This window comes from Colletes gigas, unplaced genomic scaffold (genome assembly GCF_013123115.1).
Source record: "Colletes gigas isolate AHSC1104 unplaced genomic scaffold, ASM1312311v1 Colletes_gigas_Sc00011, whole genome shotgun sequence".
NCBI lineage: Eukaryota > Metazoa > Arthropoda > Insecta > Hymenoptera > Colletidae > Colletes > Colletes gigas.
This window is the reverse complement of record NW_025106640.1, coordinates 3,756,071-3,780,644: the sequence shown is the minus strand read 5'-3', so window position 1 is coordinate 3,780,644 and position 24,574 is coordinate 3,756,071. Positions and strand designations below refer to the sequence as shown.

Below are 24,574 nucleotides of genomic sequence, written 5' to 3'. Positions count from 1 at the left end.
ATACGTCATGACACATGGGTTTCGCGGACGGGCAACAAAGAAACATGTTAATTCAGGTTTGAAAACGCGTTAAGGATGACGAATACTGCTAATGAACAACACAATCTCGGAGGAGTGGCGCGGCAGCTGCACGTCACTCTGTTCACATTCGAGCAGAAACAGTTAAAGTTCGCTGGCCAAACACGTTAAACGATTCAAGCCGTTGAAAATCTACCAATTGGTCGTGGCGTGCCTTCTTTTGTCAGGCGGTCGATTGCAAATATTTTGTGTCTAAACGATGATTCGAGCGCTAATCCTGGATTTCTTACCTTGTTTCAAACTGGTCACGGTAGAAGTGATCGCGGATCGTTTATCGATTTAACTCAGTGTTTCAGAATTTTATTATTTAACTCGCGTTTCTAGCCGTTTCTACCGTTTTAACTAGTTCGAGCATCCCGCCAACATCTTCGTACGAAATCACGTTAGTAGTCTAAAGTAGTGGTACCGCGAAGCTCCAAGACTCGTGCAACAATTGTAATCGGATGTGCGACTTAACAACAACCGTGACGGCCTTTATGGAACGGGCATTTCGCAAGTTTCTATAGGGTTACTGGGATCAAGCGCTGTTGCGTGTTTAATTATTGTCGAAGTTTACTTCCAACGCGCACAGTTTCGCGAACCAGATCTCACCGGTCGTGATCGTCCCTCTCGTTGCACGTTCGAACGACTTAAGAAAGCTTAACACACGTTAAATTCAAGTGCCATCGTTGGTACCTTGACAAAAGTTAAATTATTTTCTAGAAAGGCACGACAGGAAACTCGGTTTAAAATAAAAAATAAAAAACACTGGTCGGTGTGTTAGCAGAGATTATAAAATGTGTGCAAAGTGTGGCGTGTTTTTCCCGTTGCTCTAATTGGGAATTCCTTGTCAACAAGGCTCTTACGCCGGCTACCACGGTTTGTTAACTTCACCTTGGAGTTTGCGCAACGTGTCGGTAATTTGCAAAACTAATTGTCAGTTTCCGTTATCAGGAAGGCACGCCAAGTGTCGGGTTTAGTTATCGGTCGGGCGAGCAGACATGATAATGGTGTGCGTGCGCCTAAGTAGAAAATGACCCTAATTCGTGGACGAGAATGTTAATGAAAGCGACACTAATTTCGGAGCGATAACGGCGAGCCTATCAAGATAAAGCAATTAACGATTCATTAGAACCGAAATATTTCCGTGAAATTACCGTAACTACCACTACTCGTCGAACGAATTGAACTGAAAATTTCAAGAATTCCAAATCTGTGCGAATACTCGAATGTTATCACGAGTGTAGAACACGTAGAAAAATTCCAACGTACACGGTATCTTTATCGAAACGTGGAAGTCTGCGCAGACTTCGCGTTATCGCCAGATTGCAGTAAGCACGCGAAAGCAGGCGAAATCGTTACAGTTTATCAGAAAAACCGCGATTCTTCTTGAATGAGCGAACTCCGGATCGCGATGCTCCTGACGGCGGCTGAGTGGAGATGCTTCGTTAATCGATTATCGTTATTAGGTTACCGCTGACGAGCGCTTCATAGTTGTTGGTACATCCCTGGTACACCCCATCCCCCGTATAACGTGCTTTGTTTCGTACGAGAACTCGACGAAGGAAGCCGCCGGGCGGCTGATTTCGTTGGAGATCGATGAAACGGTTTTCGCGGCGAGCGTTCGTTCTGCCGCGCGATTGTTCCAGCTTGTCCCGGGCGAGCGGAAAACGCCGCATCACGTGCCGGCGTCGTGAATGGACAAACGTTCATTGAATAGTTAAGATCTGCTGGCGTGCTTCCGCTGGAAAGAGCGAAGCGCGTTTCGTGTGCAGGCTTTGTTGTTTCGTCAGGTCTGCCGCCGCCTCTCGTTTTTCTCTGTTCAGATTCTCTTTCAAACGCGTACGCGCGAATATTAAAGCTGCCGCGGAGTAGGTCGAACGCTAATCAAGATTTTCGCGGCTACTCGTCGATAAATCAACCCTTTGCGTTTTTAGTTCGTTGGACTTTTATATATAGATCGAATTCGTCTGTGCAATATTTTTTAATGTGCACAGGGGAGCATCAATTCTTGTAATTAGAAGATAGAGTTCCCTTGGACTTGGAGAGCTAATGCACCCTGGTGTATTAAAACATTTAGAGAAGAGGGCTTAACGGTTGATACCGGATGAAAAGCATCGTAGAGAATAGTACAAACAATATTACAGCGTAGACGGTAGCTTTCTAATATAAAATTTAGGAAGCATCCTTGCGCAAGTCTCCAGTAGAATTATCATGCAACAAGTACCTCGTCCCGCGTGCCTTATTTAATTTCAATCGATCCACGTCGTCGTCAGAAATTGCACCATGTCTTTTGTCGTACCAAACGCGCGTGTTACTTGATCCAATGGAGTCCGTAAGCTGGCTCGCATAATCAACGTGAGAGCCGCCATTGTGCCGGATAGCGGGCGATACGTTGCAACGGTTATTGTCCTTGGCACACATTTATGTGCCATTCTAAAAATCTATCTGTACGTTTGTTTGCGCCGTGGATGCATGCAACGTCCAATTTGTACCGACGTTACGCTAAAACGAAGACTCGTCGACCACTTAACGCTAGAGCACCTTCTCACTTCTACGATAACTAGCAATCCTTACACCAAATTACCGTAGCATCGCTGTCTGCACCGACAGACTACTGTGCAAAATATTTCAAATGCAATTAATAATATTAGCAAACTCGTTTGTTCTTTTATACATACTTAAAATTATATTTAGGGATTGAGACAACCCTCTACAAAACTCCCATTTCGTGTAAATAACATTTTCGTGATTTTAATGCCACCGGAATATCTTTTTCCCGACATCCAAAATCTTCGTACCGAGACAAAGTGATTCCCATAAATCCGGACAAACGTTACATTTTTTTGGGTGCCAACGACAGACGATAAAAACGACAAAACTCACGGTGGGGGAGGAACTTCATTCATCGATATACCCTGAAAAGTTGGTAGTACTATGAAATCTAGTCGCGAAGATAAAGCACCGTCAAATAAATCGCGGAACGGCGACGGCGACCGGGGGAAAATGAATCACCTGCAGCGAACGCGAAGCAAAATCTCCGCATTGTGAGCTAGAATACTCAACGGCCGTGGTATCCATAATGTCAACAATAACCTACGAAGGATCGATACACTAAAACGCTCTCCTCGAAGGTCTCCGTGTGCACGCAGCTTCCATACTTAGCACGGGCGATAGAAAATATAGCGACCGATCGGAGCGATTCATCCCGGAGCCTGTTATCAAAGAATAGCATAGCGCGGAGGTATTAATCGGAGTAGAAAAAATGGACGAACGGGTCCCGCTATAAATCTCCTTCGCGAATACTCTGACCCAAGCATTGTCGAGTTTCCGATAAATCCTCCGGAGCGTACATTTCGTAGGGCTTTTCAGTCAGTTTTGGCAGACGAGCAAGCTTTTCTTTCCGCTCGTCTCCGGGTCTAGTCCGATCACGTTCCGTGCCCCCTTCGACTTCGACGAGCACTTTGGGGATCCCGAACGAGTCCCTGAGTGGTTCAGCCAGTACACTCTTTCCTCGTTGCAGTCTTTATATTGGCCAAGTGGATCTTTCACCCGGAAGAATCGCTCGCACAATCGCGGTTCTATGCTCGGTTCAACGATGATTGGGTCTTTCTGGACCCAGCATTACAATGTTACATCTTTAGCATGATAAAAGTTCGAAGTTAGGAATCACTTCCAAGTCTCGTTAACCTCTCTCGATCCTCAGAATCAATTGCGTTCAAACTCGTAAACAGACGTCATAGGCTCGTGGGTACGTGTCACAAAGCGTCCAAAATATCACGTGCGTACTTAGAATCAATTTACTCTCCTCTCGTCATCGATCGAAAGAAACGTAAACATCCTCTCGATCCCTTGTTCCCAAATGCTTATCGTTCGCACTCCGTCATACGATCAACAACACGTTGATTCACGAAATCGATCACGAGGTGACTATTCCATTTCTCGAAGAAAAACATTTAAACGGAATTTTTTAACGGAATGATAGCTGTACATACGTCTGTAGTAAAACGCATCGATCGGTAATTTTTCGTCGAAGGACGTAAAAATGGGACACGAACTGTTTCGAAGCTTTATGCTCGAAGTCTGTTGACGTTTTTCTGGGATGTTTCCTTGCCGTACGATGTTTCAGGAGTGTTTACGACGATGCGACTTCCGCGTTTGAATCGCCATTATTTAAGGACGATATCCGATTCGAAGAAAAATATGTTTGCCGTTCTCATTGGCGTCGCGTTCGAAGGACATATCGCGGATACTGCGCGTTACTGCTTCGAGCGGTAAGCACATACGATGCAGTGTATGTACTCAGGCAGAAGTTAATGCACTTTAGTTAACGCTGGACATGTTTGGCCGCTCGCGCACGCGGCGCGTGTACATAAACAGAATACGAGCCTCCGATCGAAACGTCATATTTGTCGGTAAATGCGGAGTCTCTCGACTGTTCGAAATCATCTTTCCGCGTGGACGTATATTTTTATCAACTTTTTCCCCGAAGCACAGTATTTTTCAGCGAATTTCGAACGCAGAGTAAACATTAAAATATTCCTGTCTTCGTAATACTGTTTTCTCATATAGCCGAATGCATTAGAATTCAAGCCTGCGAAATACTATACACGACCTCGACGTCGTCAAGGTAGCAGACTAATTTCGACGTTGGTAAAGCGTTCGTGACTGCAACACGCTGATTTGCATCGCGATAATTGACGAGGCGAGACTCATTGTTGTATCTCTATCGCCTATGCGACAAAGCGGGCAACAAAAAGGCGCGTGAAATTCGTACGACTCGCGTAATAATGTGAAAACTAGTTTTCTGTCGCATGAAATAACCTCCGAGCGATTCTCGTCTCGGAATCGAGCGCGAGTTTTTCGCTTACCCAGATAAAATCCGAGCAAATGCGCTGCGAGGAACACTCCTCTCCGAACGTTCCCGCGCCTGGAAAGTCCCCTTTGTTCCTCCGTCTACGCTATAAATAAAATTTCGCGATCACGATCGAATCGATCGCATAGTGATTCGCTTTTTCAATTGGCTCGCGACTCGTTCTATAAAAATGTCCTCATCCTTAACTTCTTTTTACACTCCGATACAACCGGGATTATTATTAGCCCCGTTCATCGATCACACTACGAGCATAAAGCTCTGAGGAGTTTGACGCAGAACTCGATGGCTAAAAAGGATGCTCGAAACTGGCACAGTCGGGGGGGAAAAAAACTTGCAGTCGTTTCAGGCCGTCGAATAGCGATGCGCACTCGATGGCTACTCGTAGTTTAGGACCACTCGGTAGATCGCTGCGCTAACAAACCAATCGGACTCTCTCGTTCGATTTCGAAAGATATTTAAATTACGAACGTAACAATGGATTCTGTTCGTTGTCGTTTAACGAAGAGTCTTGAAATTATAACGTCAACGATAAAGAGACGCGTAAACGGTCGCGGAGTAACGATTATGGTAATGGCGATCGTGCAAAATTAAACGTCTCGACCCTCCACGGTTCGCAAAGTTGGTTATTCGGTATAGAATATTACAAAGTCATCGCGTGGGGTTCGCGCCAGAGGCAATTCGAAAAGGGAGGAAATGGAATGCAAGAAACGAGAAAGTTGGAGGATCGAGGAAACGAAGTACTTCCTAAAATTAATGAGCGTCGGGTATTAAGAACTTTGAGAAAGGATTCCGAGGTCGAGAATAATCGTATTAAAACATCTAAATAGACGCGATCGTTAACGATCGATGACGTTTGGTGGCCCTCCATCCTTCTAATCTCGTACGTCGTTCGTATTATCATCCGATAATAACTAATTTAACTACCACTAAACCTACTCTAACAACTCTTAACTGCTATCGTCCGACAACTGCGCAATTGCAAGTCGCTAGTTATCGTTTAGTGCCCGTCCATGAGGATTCATAGCCTATGCCAAGGATCTATTCAGCTCTCATAGTTCTTTCCCGAGTTTAATGGAACATCATCTTTTTTATCCTTAAGATTAATGTTACGGATGACTCGGTGTTACTGTTTCCGACGTTCTGAGACTGTCCGTCAGTGTTCTACTTGTTCAGCGCGGATCTAATTAAGCCTGTTCCGACAAACAATGGTCATCAACCTAACTCAACGCTGGCCTTTCCGCGCGGAAGATTGCTCTTACGCCCGCGTGTTCGCAAGTTTTGCTCTTGAAAGTTAGTATCGAGGAGATCCTTCGTGCTGGAAGTTGCCCCGTCACTCGTAAGGTCGATTCCCGCGTGAATATTCACCCTTGACGCTGTGCCCACTAGAGTTTCACTCTTGATAGCGACTCTTGAGGGGGAAAAGTAGATGCCAGGATCGAGCTTTAACTTGTAAAGTAAAGCGGATCAGATTTTCAGTCCCCTGTAAACTATTTTTAAACGCTCTGTACAGCGTTTATTGATATACGAAGTAACATTCGTCGACTGTATTCGGGGCCTTAGTTTTTCGAATGCTACGGGGTACGTGAAACCGGGGTACCATCAAAAAATCGAACAGGGGGGCACATTTTTTTTGTTATTTTAACGCAGAAGATAGATTGAGTTTTCTATATAGATAGATTCTTTTACGAAAGAGTGTACAATTACTGAAGGTTTCTGAAGAAGAACAATGGAAGAGAAAAGCTCTGTTTTCTCAATTACCTATTGTTTAGCGAGGACGATTGGAGTGTTTCGCTCGAGGAAAGGCGATCGATCGGGCTAGCACGGATCCCCATGACCTTCCCGCGTTGGTCTAAAAATCCCACGGCCTATTTGCGTCAATCCCTATAGGCCGTGCATCGATACGATCTATTCTTAGAGGGCATCGCCGCGGAGTAACGGAGCACGACACGCCATGGCGCGCACAGCCCGATCAACCGTCGGTCGACTGGTCACAGAGGTGTTCTCTTTCCGTCGCGAAGGGGACAGTTCACGGCGCTACGGTGTTGATACAGTTGCAACGACGGAAGCCTAGCAAGGTGTGGTGGCCGCGGCACGTTCCTGCACGATGTAAACAGGCCGGCCAGGTCGAGCTCCAGTGCACCCGATACCGTCCACGAAGACGGCCGCGCTGCTCCACGACTCGCCGTCGAGTCTCTGGCCCCCCGGGGGACGTGGCACCACAACTTCTCGCCCGCGATCGTTCGCCGAACGTGATCAGAAATCCCGCGGATCCCTTCGACGTGAATGGAATCGAAGCTGAAGCGGTATCGCATCTTCGCGAAGTTAACGGACACGGTGCACGAAGAGGAATAAAGTTCGCGAGCGTAACGCGCCAAGTTATTATCGGTTGGATAAATACGATGGATCGAAGGAGCTCGAGAGTGTCGTATCGTTCCAGCCGACTGTAATCGGATGAAAGGTGTGGCGCCGTTCCGTCGACGACGTTTCGCGTAATCGTCGAGCAAATCGACGCTCCGGATCGAAGGAGGCGCAATAAAGGAAGTCCGTGGCGAGCAACGGGGCTCGCGGAGGCTCGATCGACGCTTTCAGGCGACGGTCTCCGAATACGTTGGATTAGCCGATGCTCCGTAGATCGATGGAAGCCTCGCAACAAAGCGTCCGGCACATGCACCGTCACGCGATACGGTTCAAGTGCATCGTCGGGAGGAAACAAACAAACGGTTCCGGGCTTATCCGGACGATACCGATGGAAACGCACGATTCTACCTAAACTCGAGGTATAGACGAGATTACTGGTGCAAAGGTTGAGCCGCGACATTTCGAACGGAATTAATAGACGCAACGAACGAGGCGGACACCGCGGGGAAAGAAATGAAATTGCAGGTTGCAATTTCGTGATAGGACGCGTAGGTTGATTAATTATCGATCGCCGCGGATGACACCTGCGGCCGATCAAAGAAACACCACGATGCCCCGCGTAAATGCTTGCCAGCGGTCGCGCCCAGCCGCGCAGGGTGTGTCTTTCAGTCATTAACTAACGGCGTCGCGGTTTGGGGCGATACGACGATCAACTCCGCGGAAACGAGGAGATTGATTGCACCGGGTGGTGTCTGGCCCGAAGTTTCGTTACGCGCCGTTTCACATTCCCGGTTTGGGAGCGGGTCAGCTCTCGGTGGCTGAAACGGACGAAAGATAGCCACGCGTCGTGTGGATTTCGTCCACGGAACGCCCATATCGCGGAGTCTGAAGTGTGCTCGAGTCGAGGACGCGACGGGATCAAAGGATAAAAGACGCTTCATCGATTGACGTCGGGACCTTCGATAAAATCTTCCTCGGTTTCGCCCGCGGGATACGCTCTCGAGATAGTCTGGTCCCAGCCTGTCGGCTCGCGAGACACGTCGAGGCGTAATAAAATCGTTCTATGCAGATCCGACGGACCTTTGTGGAATCGTTTCGTGAATATTCAACGGGAGCCGATGGAACCGGGTACGCGATTGGACAAAGAGCGACTTCCGCGTTCCGGAGTACGAAGTGATCGGGAAACGATGAGGAACAGCTTAGCGCGTTACCTTTCGGCGGTGGTTTAATATTCCGTGCGATATCGCGTGAATCCTCGCGGCATTTCACTCCGGGACGACAAAGTTTCCAAGGACAGTGGAATATATCCTGCGAATCTGCAAGGATCTGCATCGATGCGAACGGAGAACTGACTCAGCCGGTCTCCTGTTGCTTCGTCGGGCTCGAATTGCATCCTGAAATGAGCTTGCTGCGGTTTGGCCCTTTTAAAGACGGTACGTTACAGCCCATACGAGATATTTCATATTTGATAGAATAATACGGGTCACGGTGCATCTCGGTACATTTGATTCATATTGAATACTTGGTAAACACGATAAGCGCGATTATTTGCGACGTATGTTTGTCGAGATAACAATTTTGGTCGTTACGACGACGTATATAAATCGAAACTCACCATTTTGATACTACTTGCAAAACATCGGTAACTCTTATCAGTATAAAACCGATATCGTGGAAGCGATTAATATATTATCGTCAGAATTTCCTGTAAATTGTATTTTATACGTTACGAATGTCAATATTAATTCCTTGCACTTGTGCTTTTTATTTGTACAGATAAGATAAATATCATCAAGTTGATTTTAATCTGTACTGTAGAGAGCCATTTCGTTATTTCTTTCTTCACTGTCTTTTCACTTTTCGATAAAGCCTTTATGAGCCTGTGTTTATATCCATATTTTAAATTTAATTCGGAAAGCTAAAATTTGATTGCTTTATCGCCCAAATACAGTATATTATGAAACGTTTAATTGCAGCCGTCAGAACAGCTTCGTTATTAATTACTGTAATCGTTTTATCAATTGTTCAATTATTATAACGATTTATTAACGATAATAAAAATTGTATTATTTATTATTTCATTCCGACATTTTGTTCAATTGTTTCCACAAAGTGTGAAACACTATATTAAAAACATTGTTTTTTTTTTGGCGACCTGTTACGGGTAGGAATTGCATTTGTTACATAGAAGAATTAAAACCTTTTAGCGAGTAATGTGATTACGGAAGCGCGCGGCAACACAAAGAATTTAATCTTCTTCGCGCGACACAGTTTCGCCGGTGATTGCGTATGTTTGACGCGAAAACGAAATATCAACGGGACATTTAATTATTTTTCATTGAATTGTCGGCCGCGTCGATTTGTCAACACGAAACATTCGCAGTTTGATTTTAATTTGCACGACAAAAGTATTCCATCTGAATAATTCCATTTTCTGCATTCCATTTGTAACGCGGAGTTTGCGTTCGATTGTTAAAAAGTATGCAAAATATTTCCGTCCACTCTGCCGTACAAATCCATTAATCCGATTGCATTGATCGCGTACGGGTGCTCAAAATGCACCTGTATAATTCTGCGTTGGAAAATTATCGCCAAACAAGCCATTATTAGCTTTTGTTTCTTAATTCGTAGATCATCGTCTCCGTACGATTACCACGGTTCTCGAAAATCCTGTATTCCGAATAGTAATACATCGGATTGAATAGGTTTTCCGTGTCAAAATGTATTACAACGTTTGTCGAAGCATTCAGCGGATAAGGGGATAGAAGTGGCACTTTATTCGAGCTAAGAACGTCTCTTCTGTATCGACTTGGCTGCGACCTACGTCGAGCATTTGGGTCATCGATTGGATCGAAGGGAGACGATGATGCTTCCTGTAACCTTCAAAAATACATAGAAGACGAAACGTCTCGAGAAATCTCCGAGATTTAGGGAACTTTCCTTATGAATGCGGCGCGAATCAGAATTTGCGGGACAACTGTCCGCGAGTTTGCGACGACAAAAAAACGAGTGAGGCGGTATCGGAATGGCGACGAGTTTTAATAATCCATAAAACTTTTCAATAAAATCTCCCCCTACGAAACTTGTCAAAACTTTTCATTTTTACGTCAGTCTTTTTCCTCGTGCTCTTCTCCAACTTTTCGTTTTCTCAAATATTGCTGGCCACGGATTTGGAGCTATAATCACTTTTCTACCCAAATTCGAAACTACAAATTGACGTATCCACAGAGGATCATTCGTGCGCTGTTAAACAAATATTCTTTTATTATCACTCTGTTTTATTCTTTCGATAAAATGCACGTTAAGTAAAACGTACACATTAATCCCCACTTTTCAATGTTTACCAACGTTCTGCTATATACTCTGTATGTTACTCTATTTGGGTTACAGTAAATTAACACGTTGTCATGATATGTTATGATTCTTCTATTTTCCAACACGTTGTAAGTTTGTAGTTTCCGGTCAACGTGTTAAATAAATTATCGGTTGTTTCGTAAAAACTATGTCCACTCTTTTCTCGATGCAAATAATAGAATCTTTAGTTTTGTCAAACATTCCGGACAATCGTCGTTTTTACCGCTGCCTGATAAAATGGGGAGGCGCGATACTTTGTTGCGACTGGCGAACGAGGTACGACGACCCGACAAATCCCAAAGAGCCCGCGGGAACGTCCCAAACATTTCAAAGGATTACATCGAATCCCTATTACGGCGGCGAGAACCACGGCCAGGGTGGAATTTTATAGGAACCGAGCTGGAAGTTCGCGTACGAAAGCAAACTTCCGCGGCGAGCGGTGAACACTAATGCCGGCCCACTTTATATTTACCTCCGCCGCGGAAAGCACGGAAGAGGCACTTTAAAGGACAAACATTCCCAAGTTCTCGCAAGCGTTCTTGGCGCCGCGACGCCTCGAAGCGTGCGCGTCCCCGTATTTTTGCTTTATCCGACGCGTGGCATCCCCCCGGGACCGCGACGTGAGAAGTATTATTGCCGCGAAAGGAAAAACGAGAGTGACGAGAACGAGAACGATTTTCCATAGAGCACGCTACAGAGCACAGAGTTACGTAACAATGATGCGTCGCGACGTCAGCGACGCTCGCGAGACCCTCCACGATACATCCACATTTCGACTCTCTGCCTCCTTGCAACGAAAGTGATTCAAAATTTCACGCCACTGTAAACGCATCGATTGCACTTAAAATAGATGTCTCTAATATAGGTTTTGCTTTTGAGCTTAGATCAATCGTTCCTAATCGATAGATAGATAAGAACGTTGAATTTACCCTTCCACGAGCTTTCTTGGCTAAGCTACCTTTGCAAATTTTTAAAGAAGATGAAATTTCCGAAACCAAAATATAAATTCTTCATCCTTTCTACTCCGTAGCTTTGAAATTCTCGGTGAAGAGTCTCGACTATTTAAAGCGAGAAAGTTTATCGCGTTCTCTGCCGTACTCGGAAAAGTTCTGCAGCAACATTGCGTTTCTTTTTTGATGTTTTGAAACGTGACTTTTGCGTAGACGGATGTATGCAAGAGTCTGAAGTGAACTTCCGAAGTACGTGTTCCGGTTGCATTTCTGTGGATGTAATTCATGGATTTCGAAACTTTTTGGTAGATTCCTGTAAAGGACACGAGAATATTCCCACCTAAGAAAAATATACTTCCACGATCGTAAAACTTACGCTATAAACCTGCTACAACATAGTCAAATATAGTCGTTATTAACTGTTAAATTTCTTTTAGAAGAAGACGAGGTAAATAAAATACTATTTAGGAATTTAGATCGTTATTAGTTGGAGAAAGAGTTCCGTCACTTAAGCGAGCACGGAATCGGAAATTGTGTCCTCGCGATTTTCACCTGCGCGAATTTTTCCGCTCAACGTCCGCGCGGAAGATTCGAGTCTCTCGCCTCTCGTTTCCGGTCGCCCGGCGAACAAGGCGGTCCACGGAGAAGTTCCGGCTCTTTCATTACGTTCTATCAGCAAATTGAGCCAGACTCGAGGAAGCGCGAGGAGCAGGATTCGTCGGAGCGCGTTGGGGCTTTTCATATTCTCTTCGTTTCTTCCGCGATCGTGGAAGTTTTGTCGAGCCGCGTGTCACTCGTATTGGACACCGAGCGAATTGAAGAAGTTGCGGAAAAACGCCAAGGCGGCAGTATTCTCGTGGTAGGGGTCCAAAAAACACAGGTTGGATGTAGAACCAGACACACGGAGCAGTCGGAGAGTTTCGCGGGACGCGGGAAATCGATTGGTTTTATCGTGTTTCGCCTCCTCTGCTCCGACGACCGCTTTATTGCGTTCCACCTTCGCTCTGGAAAAAAAGTAATAGCGGTTGAAATCCGTTCGGAATCATTTTGAAACGTCTACGAAGAAAGTTTCCGCCCGACACGCCTGTATTATCGGACGCGAACGGTTACGAGACTCGTAGCGGCGTCGAATTCTATTGCTTGCAAAAGACCCACCTGCTTGAAATCACGTATCGATAAATAGGAACTTTATCGAGCCGATAAATCGTTAGAAAAATGAAGAAATTTTGCTCGTCTCTGTAAGAAATGCTCTTCGTTGACCTCGAGTCGGTTAATTCCGTTCCTGCTATAAAGTTAGTTATTAGCACGAGAGCGTAAAATTATAGCTTTTCTCGTTCGAAAGCGCGATCGATCTCCCCCGTTTCAGAATATATTTTTAGCAATACCGATAGCGTTCGCCAAGGGCTCGTTTATCATTGATACTAGTTGTCGGGCTCGAGGATTACGCGCGTAATCGAATGTCCCATACCACGCGCGAGGTAATTACGATATTAAGTCCCCCTTTCTCGCAAGAAAATCATTACCACGACGTCGTTCCGTCGTGCATCTGCATCGAGGTTCAATCTCCATTCTTAATCTCGCGCGGCAATATTTTCATAATGTGCATTGTGCCATTTTTGAGCCTAGATTTATGTTGTAACAGAGGTACAGCTTAGCCGCGCGATTCGACCACAAAGAGTGGTGATGATTAGTCAAATTTAATTTCCGACCGGCGAGAACTAGCATTTAATAACTAGTCGGCGAACTAATTTCGCAAACGAAGTTTTCTGGTCGGCCGTTATGAATCCCGTGTCCGTAAAATGGCCCCCTTTTGGACCCTGCTGTAGTATTTACCTTCAACGAGAACGGAACTAAATAGTCCGGTGCCATAATATCGTCGGAAAAAACTATTTCAATAACTCCCGACGAAAATTACGGTATTGCCTTTGCTGTTCTTCTTCCTCCCCATTTCTCTTTTACGATACAAACATTCTTCGAGTAAATTAACTCTCTTTATCGACTCTTGAATCGCACAGAATTCGATACGAATGAATGATAAAATTCTATTGACCGTAAATGGATCCCAATTTTATTGGATTGGCTACTTCTTTTCTGCCATTTTTCTCTTGTATCATAAAACTGTCGACGAACGAAGTTTCTTTAGATTCTTGAAGGAGTTAATAACGGAAAGAAAATGAAATCTTTTTATTGTTCCTTACATCGTAAAAAATTTAATACCTTCGTACGTTTGGGAAGATTCTGTCAGTCAGAAATTGATCCTAATTTAATTGTGTCAGCTTATGAAACAGGTCAATCGTGTCTTCGTTTCTGCCACTTCGATACAAGATCGATGTTTTAGAGAAATAATAAATTCGACCTTTCTAAGTTTCTTCGAGAATTCAAGACCCTAATCTCGACAACAGATTGAAGACAGAGTACACGCACTTTCGAGCAAACTGCTGCTATAACCAATCGGATAGGGCGCTTTAACCCAAGCCTTCCGGTTCAGGTACATTTCAGTATACAAAGGAGCGGCTCTAACTTTTTACGACTCCAGTGTCCCTCTATTGGGCCTTCGCTTTTATTTCCGGAACAGTCGGTCCTGAATATTCTTTATTTTAGCGTCTATAAAGAAATCTATTTCACCCGAAGAAGCACCAGCCGAGAACAACGCGTTTGAAAGAGGAATTTCCAAAGAAATATTATTTTTTTCCCCCCCGTAATGTACCGTGTATTCCTCGACTATTTTTCGCTGTTTTTAACCGCGGCTTTCCGTTTGCGTCACGGCCTCTCCGTAGGAAAGAAAGATGTCAAAGAGAAAACAGTGAAATGCTGTCGACTATAATTACTCGCTAGAAAGCGACGATTCTTCACGCACGATTTGACGCCGGTGCTTTCGTTCGATAAGCACCGTCGCAGGTACGAGCCCAGAGGAAGCTGTTCTAACTTGGTCGCCGCCATCAATAACGTTCGACGAGCCGCCGATAATAAATTTCATGGTTCTTGGATGTACGTAACATCGTTGCGGTTACACGCTCTGTTTTCCATCGCGGTGAGACCGGTTGAAATTTTCGAACTACGGGTAACTTCGACTCCGCGCCGGAAAGAATCGTTGCTACGGCGACGCGAAACTATCGTTATTAGCCTGAGTTAAATTTCCAAGGGTCGCGACTGTTAATTATGGCTCTAAGAGGATACGCGAACATCGATCCGTGGCTTTTCTTATGCACCCGCGTCCCTTCAGCCGTGAAATCGTGTTTTAGTTTCCTTCCCCTCGACTGGTGACGAACCAAACTATTTATTATACACATTAATTATCGCTAACGCTTTAATAACTGTTCGCCAAAGTTAGCTCGACAACTTTTTTGAGTTTTCAAGTCTAGAAAGTTGTCGCGAAACTTCCCTTTTCTTTAACGCGTCCTATAAAAAGGCAGTAAATCGGAGTCCATTTTGTATCGGGCGTCACAGAGAGTTTTTACGATTTTTATATTTTTATGCGAACATTTTACCGTCGAACGATGCTTCTAAAATTCTTATCGATTAAGAATATTTTATACACATTGAGAATTGACAGGTAGTCGATGAAACGCGTCGCTTAAAAGACATTCGGAAGCAGCTCTTCGATTCGCTGTTTAATTATTCGGTGACCCCGCGGAAAGACTATCTCGTCATCTGAGAGTACGTTGCTTTTGCGGATGATTGACGTCTCATAAAAACGTTCAAGAGCACGCAGAGATATTGCATATCATGACGGAACCGTTCATTAGCAGAACCTTTAACGTTACTCGAGGAAAGAAATTCGTATTATTTATTTGGGGCGTGCGAAACATCTGTTCCTTTTTGCAAACCGAATGTCAAACGCATGCAATTCGCAGATGTGTCCGTTAAAACGAGGTTTTGGCACGTTTATAGAGAAATGCGTTTCTTTGATCGGGATTTTCGAACACGGTCGAGTGCCGCATTTTATTCGTTCGTCGATTATACCGCGGATGCAGCTGCAGTTGCATCGTCACGCGAATCATTGATTTCGTGAAACGGACGCCGGCCGCCACAGTTTCCCAGGACGCGTCGCCTTCTTTCGCGGTATCCTTCGGTTTTCTCTTTCCTCTGCGTTTTGATGGTCGTAAATCACGACGAAAGAAGCAGAAATTTGCGGTTAAGGTCGGCTTAAGGAAGATTTACCGCGGTTCTTCGACGGATGCACCGCTGGAAAAATATTTCGGTTCATAATTGTTCGACGTCGAATGTCCCGGAAAATATTGCGCTAGTATGTTTTTTTAACCTCGAGAAATCTATAGAAACCTTTAAACATATTTGTGTTTTTTAAAATAGATTTTATCATACGCTAAATAGAAATATATGATTCTATTTACATGACCGTGCAGGGTCGACCAAGAACCCCGGTCTCATTATTTTATTAATTCGTTATTCTCTAATAAAATAAGGTATTCGAATGTGCAATGTTTTTTGGGACACCCAAATATCTCCACTCTGTTGTAAAATAGGAGTTGGCGACGATCGTAGAAAGTATTCGCGAACTAATCCTTTCACGCGATTTACTCGACGGTATGGTCTGTTCGCTTCCTTCGAAACTTTCTGGTTTCGTCGCGTTTTCAATGAGATGCCACGCATAATGCTTTCCGTTCGAATTACTCGTCAGGGAGAACGATTACGCTATAGCTAACAATAGAATTTTATTCGAGGCTTTGCATGCTTCTATTTTATACCCTGAACTAAATAAATCTTTAGTAAAATCTATAATATCTTAGGTAATTAAAATGTTGTTTTCTTTTCCCCGTTCGCTCGTATTTTTATCCCTTTCTCAAATTTATGTTCTCTCGTTATCATCAAACTATATTTATACTTTGTGCCTGTTATTTTATTCCCTGCTCGACGTGCAATTTATTCGCGAATTCTTTGAATACTAAATAGAATTTAAAATATATTTTGCATTGCCCAGGAATTTAATACTTTCGCGTCAATAACCGTCGTTTATATAGTTAATGTATCGCCGGGACAGGCTGCAATTATTTCTTCCTGTGACATTGGCGCGGTAAATCCACTGACAGAGATTCGATACTCGGTTGGATAATTTATCTCGCGTACGCAAGACAGAACGAACACCAGAAAACCGCAGGGAATATCGAATCTGGGAAAGTAAACCGCAGTTGCACAATTCCTTGCGCCTCGGGTATTCGTTAGAGGCGGGGCGCAGAGAACATTTACAAACTTCATTCTTATGGAAATTCGCGGCCCTCTGTTTGTTCTCGGCTGCCACGCAAACCACTCCGGTTTGCCGAGAATTAGACACGAAGCGATCGATGCATGGACGTTTTCAATATTCAGCTCCGCTGCACTCCAGAGAATCTTTATAATACCAGCTATAACAACTTCGATGCAATTTCGCGGCGCCGCTTACGAGCATGTGAAATTCTTCGTCCAGAAAAATGATTAAATTCAAATTATAACTAAAGACAACCCCTTAAGGCGTCGAAATTAGGTGCACTTCCTTTAATTGCAAGCACAGCTCGTCGCATGGGCGCTTCCTTTTATTAACATCCGTTCGTTAAGCGTTGTGTACGCGCTCGATATTTCCTTGTAACGACGCGATTTATCTCGTTGTTCTTCCACGGGAACCGCTGATTCATTGACATGCAAAGGGAATTCGTGGTTTCTTTATTTTAGAACAGGCCTAGGGTTGCACGAGTTATTTCAAACCGGTTGCTACATAACACGATGTCGCGCTTCTTGTACCGCATTCCACGATCGTTATGCGTTCGTAACGTTCTTTATAGTCGATATCTGTTACCGAGAGCCACAATGAAGAGAAACTTGGCGAGCGTGAATCGGTATTTTCGACAGTGACATCTTTGTACACCGACGGTTCCAACGAGGAAAATTCGGTGCGTGACGCGACGAAAATTTTCACGAAACTTCCCACAGTTTATTTAGTCTTCAGGGAAGAAATTACTGAATACATAAAAGTAATACAAATTCTTAAATGGGTCCAATAAGCGTGTAGTTTCATAGAAATCGTGTATTGCTCATCGAACTTGCAAGTATTTTCCCAGCCTCAGCAGAGTTGGATATAATAAGCATGATCAATGATTAACGAGTAACGAAGGTAGTGATTAATGATTATGATTACCGAGTGATCAATAATTGTGATTAATGAATGTCCGATAGGGTATGGTTAACTTATTCATCATTCATCATCAATTCTTCCGATAAGGATTCCATATGTTAAGTTCAAATTTTCTAAATTTATAGTACAAATGCCGAGACACTTGACTAATTATTACTCGTACCAAATTCTGGTAATAATTAATTTTTACCTTTATGAAAAAAAATTTCGAATATATTTGTTTGTACTTCGAGAAGTAATAAGACTGTCGTCCGAATGTAAGTTGCAATTCATAGAACACGAACCAATCTCAGTTTCTGGCTAAATTCCTGTATCTTTTACCAAGACGTAGCCAAGAAATCCGGCCACGTATTATCATAAGACCCGGTGTCCTGGTTTCGTCCTCGGCGACGCGTTCGCGATCCTTGTGCCAAGCGACGAGGAACCTCGCGGATTTCGAGGGTGACAGGAACGTCGTTGAGACGATGTCGTCTAGTGATGGGATCAAGCACCTTGCAAGTAGATTCGAATCTTGACTGGCTAGATTCCAAATCCTCCCGTGCATTAATATTTCGTCAAAGAACACACGACTCGACTCGAATTCATGAGCGTGAATTGAACTTGATTCCATCCCTAGCTGACTTCGAAGAATTTCCTTGCGGTCGTTCTTGCGGCTTTGGCTACGGCGCGAGGACGATAGAAAACCAGAGCACGATGATGCAGTCTGGTATTTAGAGAAGGTTGTCTAACCTTGTCCAGGCCGCAGGAAGCCGCCAGCAAATTGAAAAACGATGTCGATGAAACGAGCGCCACGTTCGACCAGGTTTTCCTGGATCGATTTGACACAGTACATTTTATTCATTTAATAAATGAAAATCACTGTAACTGGACTAGATAAGAATAGTGCTCGTCAATGTGGGATATGTTTTTCTTTCGAAGAGGACGCGACTCGCCTTGTTATTGTTGAAAACGTGTCGAGGGAAAATTAGTGGTAAAGAGAATTAGGTGACCGCCACCGCGAGAATTTGTTTTGGCATTTATTTATATCCAGCAGAGATCGCTGAACGTTTCTTGGCAAACGTCGTAGCCTAGAGGCATGTAGAAATTGCGATAACTTCTGATTCGCGGTGACTCTTTGTGTTTCGAAGTTTATCAAATTTTTCTTCGCTTTAACAATACTCTAAAACATTCGTATTGATAATAATGTGGGATCGGGAAGATAATGACTCCGCTCTGTTCCGTTCCGCACAATTGTATAGTTGCTGTCGTACAACGACGTGACTCGTGGTGCGGGTTACGCTCGACTCTCTGGTACGATCATCGCCACCGTACCAAGAGGCCTTCAAAAACAAAAGACGGTCAGAGACGACGACAACGGCTTTTCGGCTCACGCGGCTCTGGTCGTCTCGTGTGCAACCATCGTCTCGTGTGCAACCATCGTCTCGTGTGCAACCATCGTCTCGTGTGCAACCATACATTGTAGCGGCTTCGAACGGCTAAGGCGTATGTGGCGCCTTGGCCGCCACACTACCCCCCTGCCAGTAATTGGCACAATTACGAAAAATTGACCGACTACATTACCACTACCATTTACTCTATTATATAAAATACGTTATCCTAACTAAGATTTACATTACAGTATTTGAACAGAGTTGAAAAAAAAAGGAATTTACATGGAGTTTAATATATAATACGTAATACCTAAAAATACATGAAAGTACATAAAAGTGATGGAAAAAAATAAATGGTATATGATACTTATTATAATAATGCGCAAGCCTTAAGTACTACCGCGTAATTTGAAATCGCTCGGGAAAACGTACGCGTCTACCTGAACGCGTAACACGTTGCTGTATAACCGGCGCATTGTCAGGTACGTTTGTTTGTGTGACCGGCTGATTTTCTATGCTCACGGGATCCGGTCTGTTTTCTGCTAGCATATAAGCAGGCTTTAGCCTTTCAATTGATATATTTATTTCCTTACCTCTAATGTTTATTGTAAATGTTTTTTCGCCTCGGCGCACTACGGCGTATGGACCTTCATAAGCGGGTTGTAAAATAGTTTTGGCTGAATCTGTTCGGATGAAAACATGTGTTGAACTGCTAAGATCTTTGAAAACGAATGTACGATTAACGGAATGGCGTGATGCATTAGAGGGACTCAATTTAGAAAAATGGTTGCGTAGTCTATTAGTAAAATCGGAAGCATTTTCTGTGCCTTCCGCTGAATGCGAAGACAAGAACTCTCCCGGTAATCTTAATGGCTCGCCATAAACTAATTCCGCTGAGGTAGCGCCGAGGTCTTCTTTCCAGGCGGAACGAATACCGAGTAGAACCGTCGGAAGTATTTCTGTCCACCTGTCGGATCCGTGGCACCTTATAGCCGACTTGAGCTGTCGGTGAAAACGCTCTACCATCCCATTGGCCGCTGGGTGATACGCCGTTGTGCGAAGGCGTGTGGATCCAATTAAATTGTTCAGCGCAAAAAATAATTTGGATTCGAACTGCCTACCCTGATCGGTGGTAATCCGTACGGGAGCACCAAACCGCGCTACCCAACCGTCATAAAAGGTTCGAGCTACGGTTTGGGCCTCCTGATCGACCATGGGGAAGGCTTCCGGCCACCGCGTATATCTGTCTACACAGGTCAGACAATACCTGAAACCTTCGGACACCGGTAAAATTACTATGTCTAAATGAATGTGTTCGAATCGCGCAGAAGGTTTAACAAATGTAGCCAATGGTGCAGTCACATGACGGGGAATTTTTGATCTTTGGCACGGTATACAGCAACGTGTCCACGTGCGAACATCTCTTTTAATCGACGGCCAAACATAACGTTGCGTTATGAGCTTGATCGTCGCGTTAATACCTGGATGTGATAATACATGTAACATATTAAAAACTGCGCGTCGGAAAGGAGGGGTGACATAAGGTCTTACATTCTTAGTCGAAATATCGCAAAAAATTTCGGAAGACGTGCCAGGCAACGAGACTTTGCGTAATTGCAGGCTAGATTCGCTATTCAACAACCGCTGCAACTCCTCATCCTGGGCTTGCGATTTTGCCAATTCTTCGAAATTAATCGAGTGGTTAACCGTTTCCACTCTGGACAGTGCATCGGCAACGACGTTGTCTTTACCGGAAATATGTTGAATATCTGTAGAGAATTGCGCAATGTAATCTAGGTATCGGAATTGTCGAGGAGAGCATTTATCTAATTTCTGTTTGAAAGCGAAAGTTATGGGTTTATGGTCTGTAAAAATCGTGAAATGTCTGCCTTCGAGCATATGTTTGAAATGTTTTATTGCTAAATAGATAGAAAGTAGTTCCCGGTCGTAAGCTGAATACTTCTTTTCGGCAGATCCTAATTTCTTAGAAAAGAATGCTAATGGTTGTCGTTCGTTGCCGACGCACTGATGTAAAACAGCTCCTACGGTGTAATCAGAAGCATCGCAGGTAACCGACAATGGAGCGTTGACCGCAGGATGAGAAAGCAGGGTTGCGTTTGCTAAACTATTTTTGGTATTTTCGAAAGCCTGACGCGCTTCCGAAGTCCAGGCTATCGGGGTCTTGCCCTTTAAATTGCCGGCTAAAAGGTCGTTCAAGGGTGCTTGAAAGCGAGCGGCATCTGGGATAAAACGGCGGTAAAAATTAAGCATTCCCAAGTACTGCCTCAAATCCTTCGCGTTTTTCGGAAGGGGAAATGACTTTATGGCTTGTACCTTGCCGGGCAAAGGTTGAGTGCCGCTTTCATTTACCCGATAGCCTAGAAATTTAACTTCTTCCTGTCCGAACGTGCATTTATTCGGATTAACAACAATGCCATAATCTTTTAATCGTTTAAATAATAATTCTAAATGGCGCAGGTGATCGGCTTGGGATTCTGAGGCGACCAAAATGTCGTCTATATACGCGTAACAAAAATCGAAACCGCGTAAAATTTCGTCGATAAAGCGCTGAAATGTTTGCGCGGCATTTCGTAACCCGAACGACATGTACGGGAATTCAAAAAGCCCAAACGGCGTTGTAATGGCCGTTTTTCCGACGTCTTCCGACGCAACCGGAATCTGATTATAAGCTCGGACGAGATCTATTGTGGAAAATACCTTTTTGCCACTCAGTTGTTGCGCAAAATCCTCAATGTGACGCACGGGGTATCGGTCGGGAATTGTCCGTGCGTTTAACGCTCTATAGTCACCGCAAGGCCTCCAAGCTTCTTCGCCCTTCTTCGGAACCATATGAAGGGGTGCTGACCACGCGCTCTTCGAAGGACAAGCGATGCCCATCTTCACCATCGCGTCGAACTCCTTCTGGGCAGCCCTGAGCCGGTCCGGTGCAAGCCGCCGCGGCTTGCTGGAAACGGGTGGTCCAGGGGTTGTCTCGATGTAATGCACCGTTTGGTGCGTAGTCCTCATCGGGGTGCCGCTAGGCCGTGTAAGTTCCGGCATCTGCATCAGGAGCTGGTGGTAAACGGTAGTCCCTGCTACTGTCTTCACCGACGGCGTTTCATCCTCGGCTCGTGTTCCGCGGACCGTTAACGACGTGGTCCGATCGACGAGGCGACGATTGCGGATGTCCACCATAAGATCGAAGTGATCGAGAAAGTCTACCCCGATTATGGGTTTTGTAACATCCGCAACCACGAATCGCCACACGAAATCCCGTCGTAGGCCGAGGTGCAGGTTTAACGACACTGTCCCGTAGGTGTTAATTACACTCCCATTCGCCGCCGCCAGCTGGTACTCCGATCTTTCTCGCAATCCGCCTAGCAGGCGGCGCGGAAAAACGCACAAATCGGCCCCGGTATCCACTAAAAATTCCGTCTTCGAGCTGTTGTCTAAGATGAAGAGGCGGCGTGATGCTGGATTTGTGTCGCTGGCCGCCATCAACGACTCCCCAGGTCGTTTCCCTGATCCGTGGCGTTCCAATTGCACGGTGCAACGCACCTCTGCGCGGCCGGACCGAACCGCCAATGGTACCAGCATTTCCCTTGATGGTCCATTTGTCCTCCCGCGGGCCGCTCTCGCGATCGCGATAGAGATCGTCTGCGGTAGCGCGAGTTTGGATGATTTCGGTGGGTCCACCTGCGACGGGAAGATTGCCCCTGGTCCACCAAGGATTCACGGATGGCAGAAATTTCCTGCCTCAAGGAAAGAGCCAATTGTGACATCTTAATGTTTAACATGGCCTCGATGCTCGGGCCCGGCGGGGGTATTTGGCAGGATGCAGACACGCCCGTAATCGCGGCCTCCGTGACGTGTACCCGCGGTGTCATCGTATCCGCAACAGCGTCTGCCAACTCTGCCACCTTATCCAGCGGGGTGTCCCGCTGCGTGGCTAAAATCACCTGCATATTAGCAGGTAGTCGGCCCATCCAAAGCGTCCGCAATACACCGTCCGAAAAAGCCGTACCGGCCAATCCGCGCAGGTGACGAAGAAATTGAGACGGTTTTCTGTCCCCGATTTCCTCGTGTTCCAATAACCGCCGCGTTTTCTGTTCCTGCGACGCACTAAGCCGGCGAATGAACTCATTTTTTAGCGTCGTGTACGGATCCGTGGCCGGGGGATTCATGATAATGTCTCTTACTTCCGCGGCGTGTCGCGCACTTAACGCGCCGAGAATGTACCCGAATTTCGTGGTCTCCGACGTTACATTGGATACCTCAAAACTTCTCTCTACCATTGAAAACCACATCTCCGGGTCTCCCGGACAAAACTCGGGTATCCGTACAGCGACGCGATCAACTGCCAACGGCACACCCGCGGATGTCCCTGCGTTAACGTTAGGGTCAGTCATTTTACCAGTCTTAGTCACAAAAAAAAAATAGTTTCACCGCACACACACACCGCGCTTACTATTTGTCAGACCGTGTCCTTTTCTTATGTCCTTAACACTATACACTTATTTCTCTACACTAACTAATATTGTCCGTATACAAAAAATGTCCAAATTTTCTTAAAAAAACTTTACTTGCGCGGCGAGATCACGTCGGGGTCACCAATGTGGGATCGGGAAGATAATGACTCCGCTCTGTTCCGTTCCGCACAATTGTATAGTTGCTGTCGTACAACGACGTGACTCGTGGTGCGGGTTACGCTCGACTCTCTGGTACGATCATCGCCACCGTACCAAGAGGCCTTCAAAAACAAAAGACGGTCAGAGACGACGACAACGGCTTTTCGGCTCACGCGGCTCTGGTCGTCTCGTGTGCAACCATCGTCTCGTGTGCAACCATCGTCTCGTGTGCAACCATCGTCTCGTGTGCAACCATACATTGTAGCGGCTTCGAACGGCTAAGGCGTATGTGGCGCCTTGGCCGCCACAATAATTTTCCGGTTTAGAAGAACAATCGTCCGGAAATGTTGTCCTATCTTGTTTCATTTTTACCAACGACGTTGATCAATAAAAACGAACAAGATTTTATTCGAACAATAGAATTCATTCGAACGAATAGTTATAATAAATCATATTAAAGATTTTTTAACAAAATAAACGTGTGTAGGTTCACACTTTGTGGGCGAGAAACCGTCAACGTGGAGATTTTGCGATATTAATGATATCTTTTATAATAATCCGTCGGGTGTATCTCGAGCAGGGTTCATCGGCGTCTGGGGGTGTGGCTTTGTTTTTCAAGTACACCACTCATAAATCCAGATTTGCCTTTGTGGCGTTTTCACCAGACACGCTTCATGGCTTCGTTCAAGCACATCTATATAAAAAATGCTGTAACCCCTTCGCGTTCACACCTAGTCGCATCGATCATTAATATATGTCCTTGCCTGTTAATCGATTTATTTTAAAATATCTGAAATTCTCCATCGAATCGAGGATAGAATTTTGATTTAGTTTTTTGACCGTACGTTCTACGTGCT

General features: G+C 45.0%; 1 protein-coding gene across 1 annotated transcript in view; it reads left to right on the top strand.

Annotated features, from left to right (window-relative positions):
* Positions 1–8,347: 8,347 nt before the first annotated feature.
* LOC122398466 (phosphatase and actin regulator 4) overlaps positions 8,348–24,574 on the top strand; it is a 267,861-nt gene continuing 251,634 nt past the window's right edge. The window contains exon 1 of the mRNA XM_043398329.1: positions 8,348–8,724. Within this exon, the coding sequence (XP_043254264.1) occupies positions 8,691–8,724 (34 nt within the window). The 5' untranslated portion in view covers positions 8,348–8,690. The remainder of the gene's footprint in view (positions 8,725–24,574) is intronic.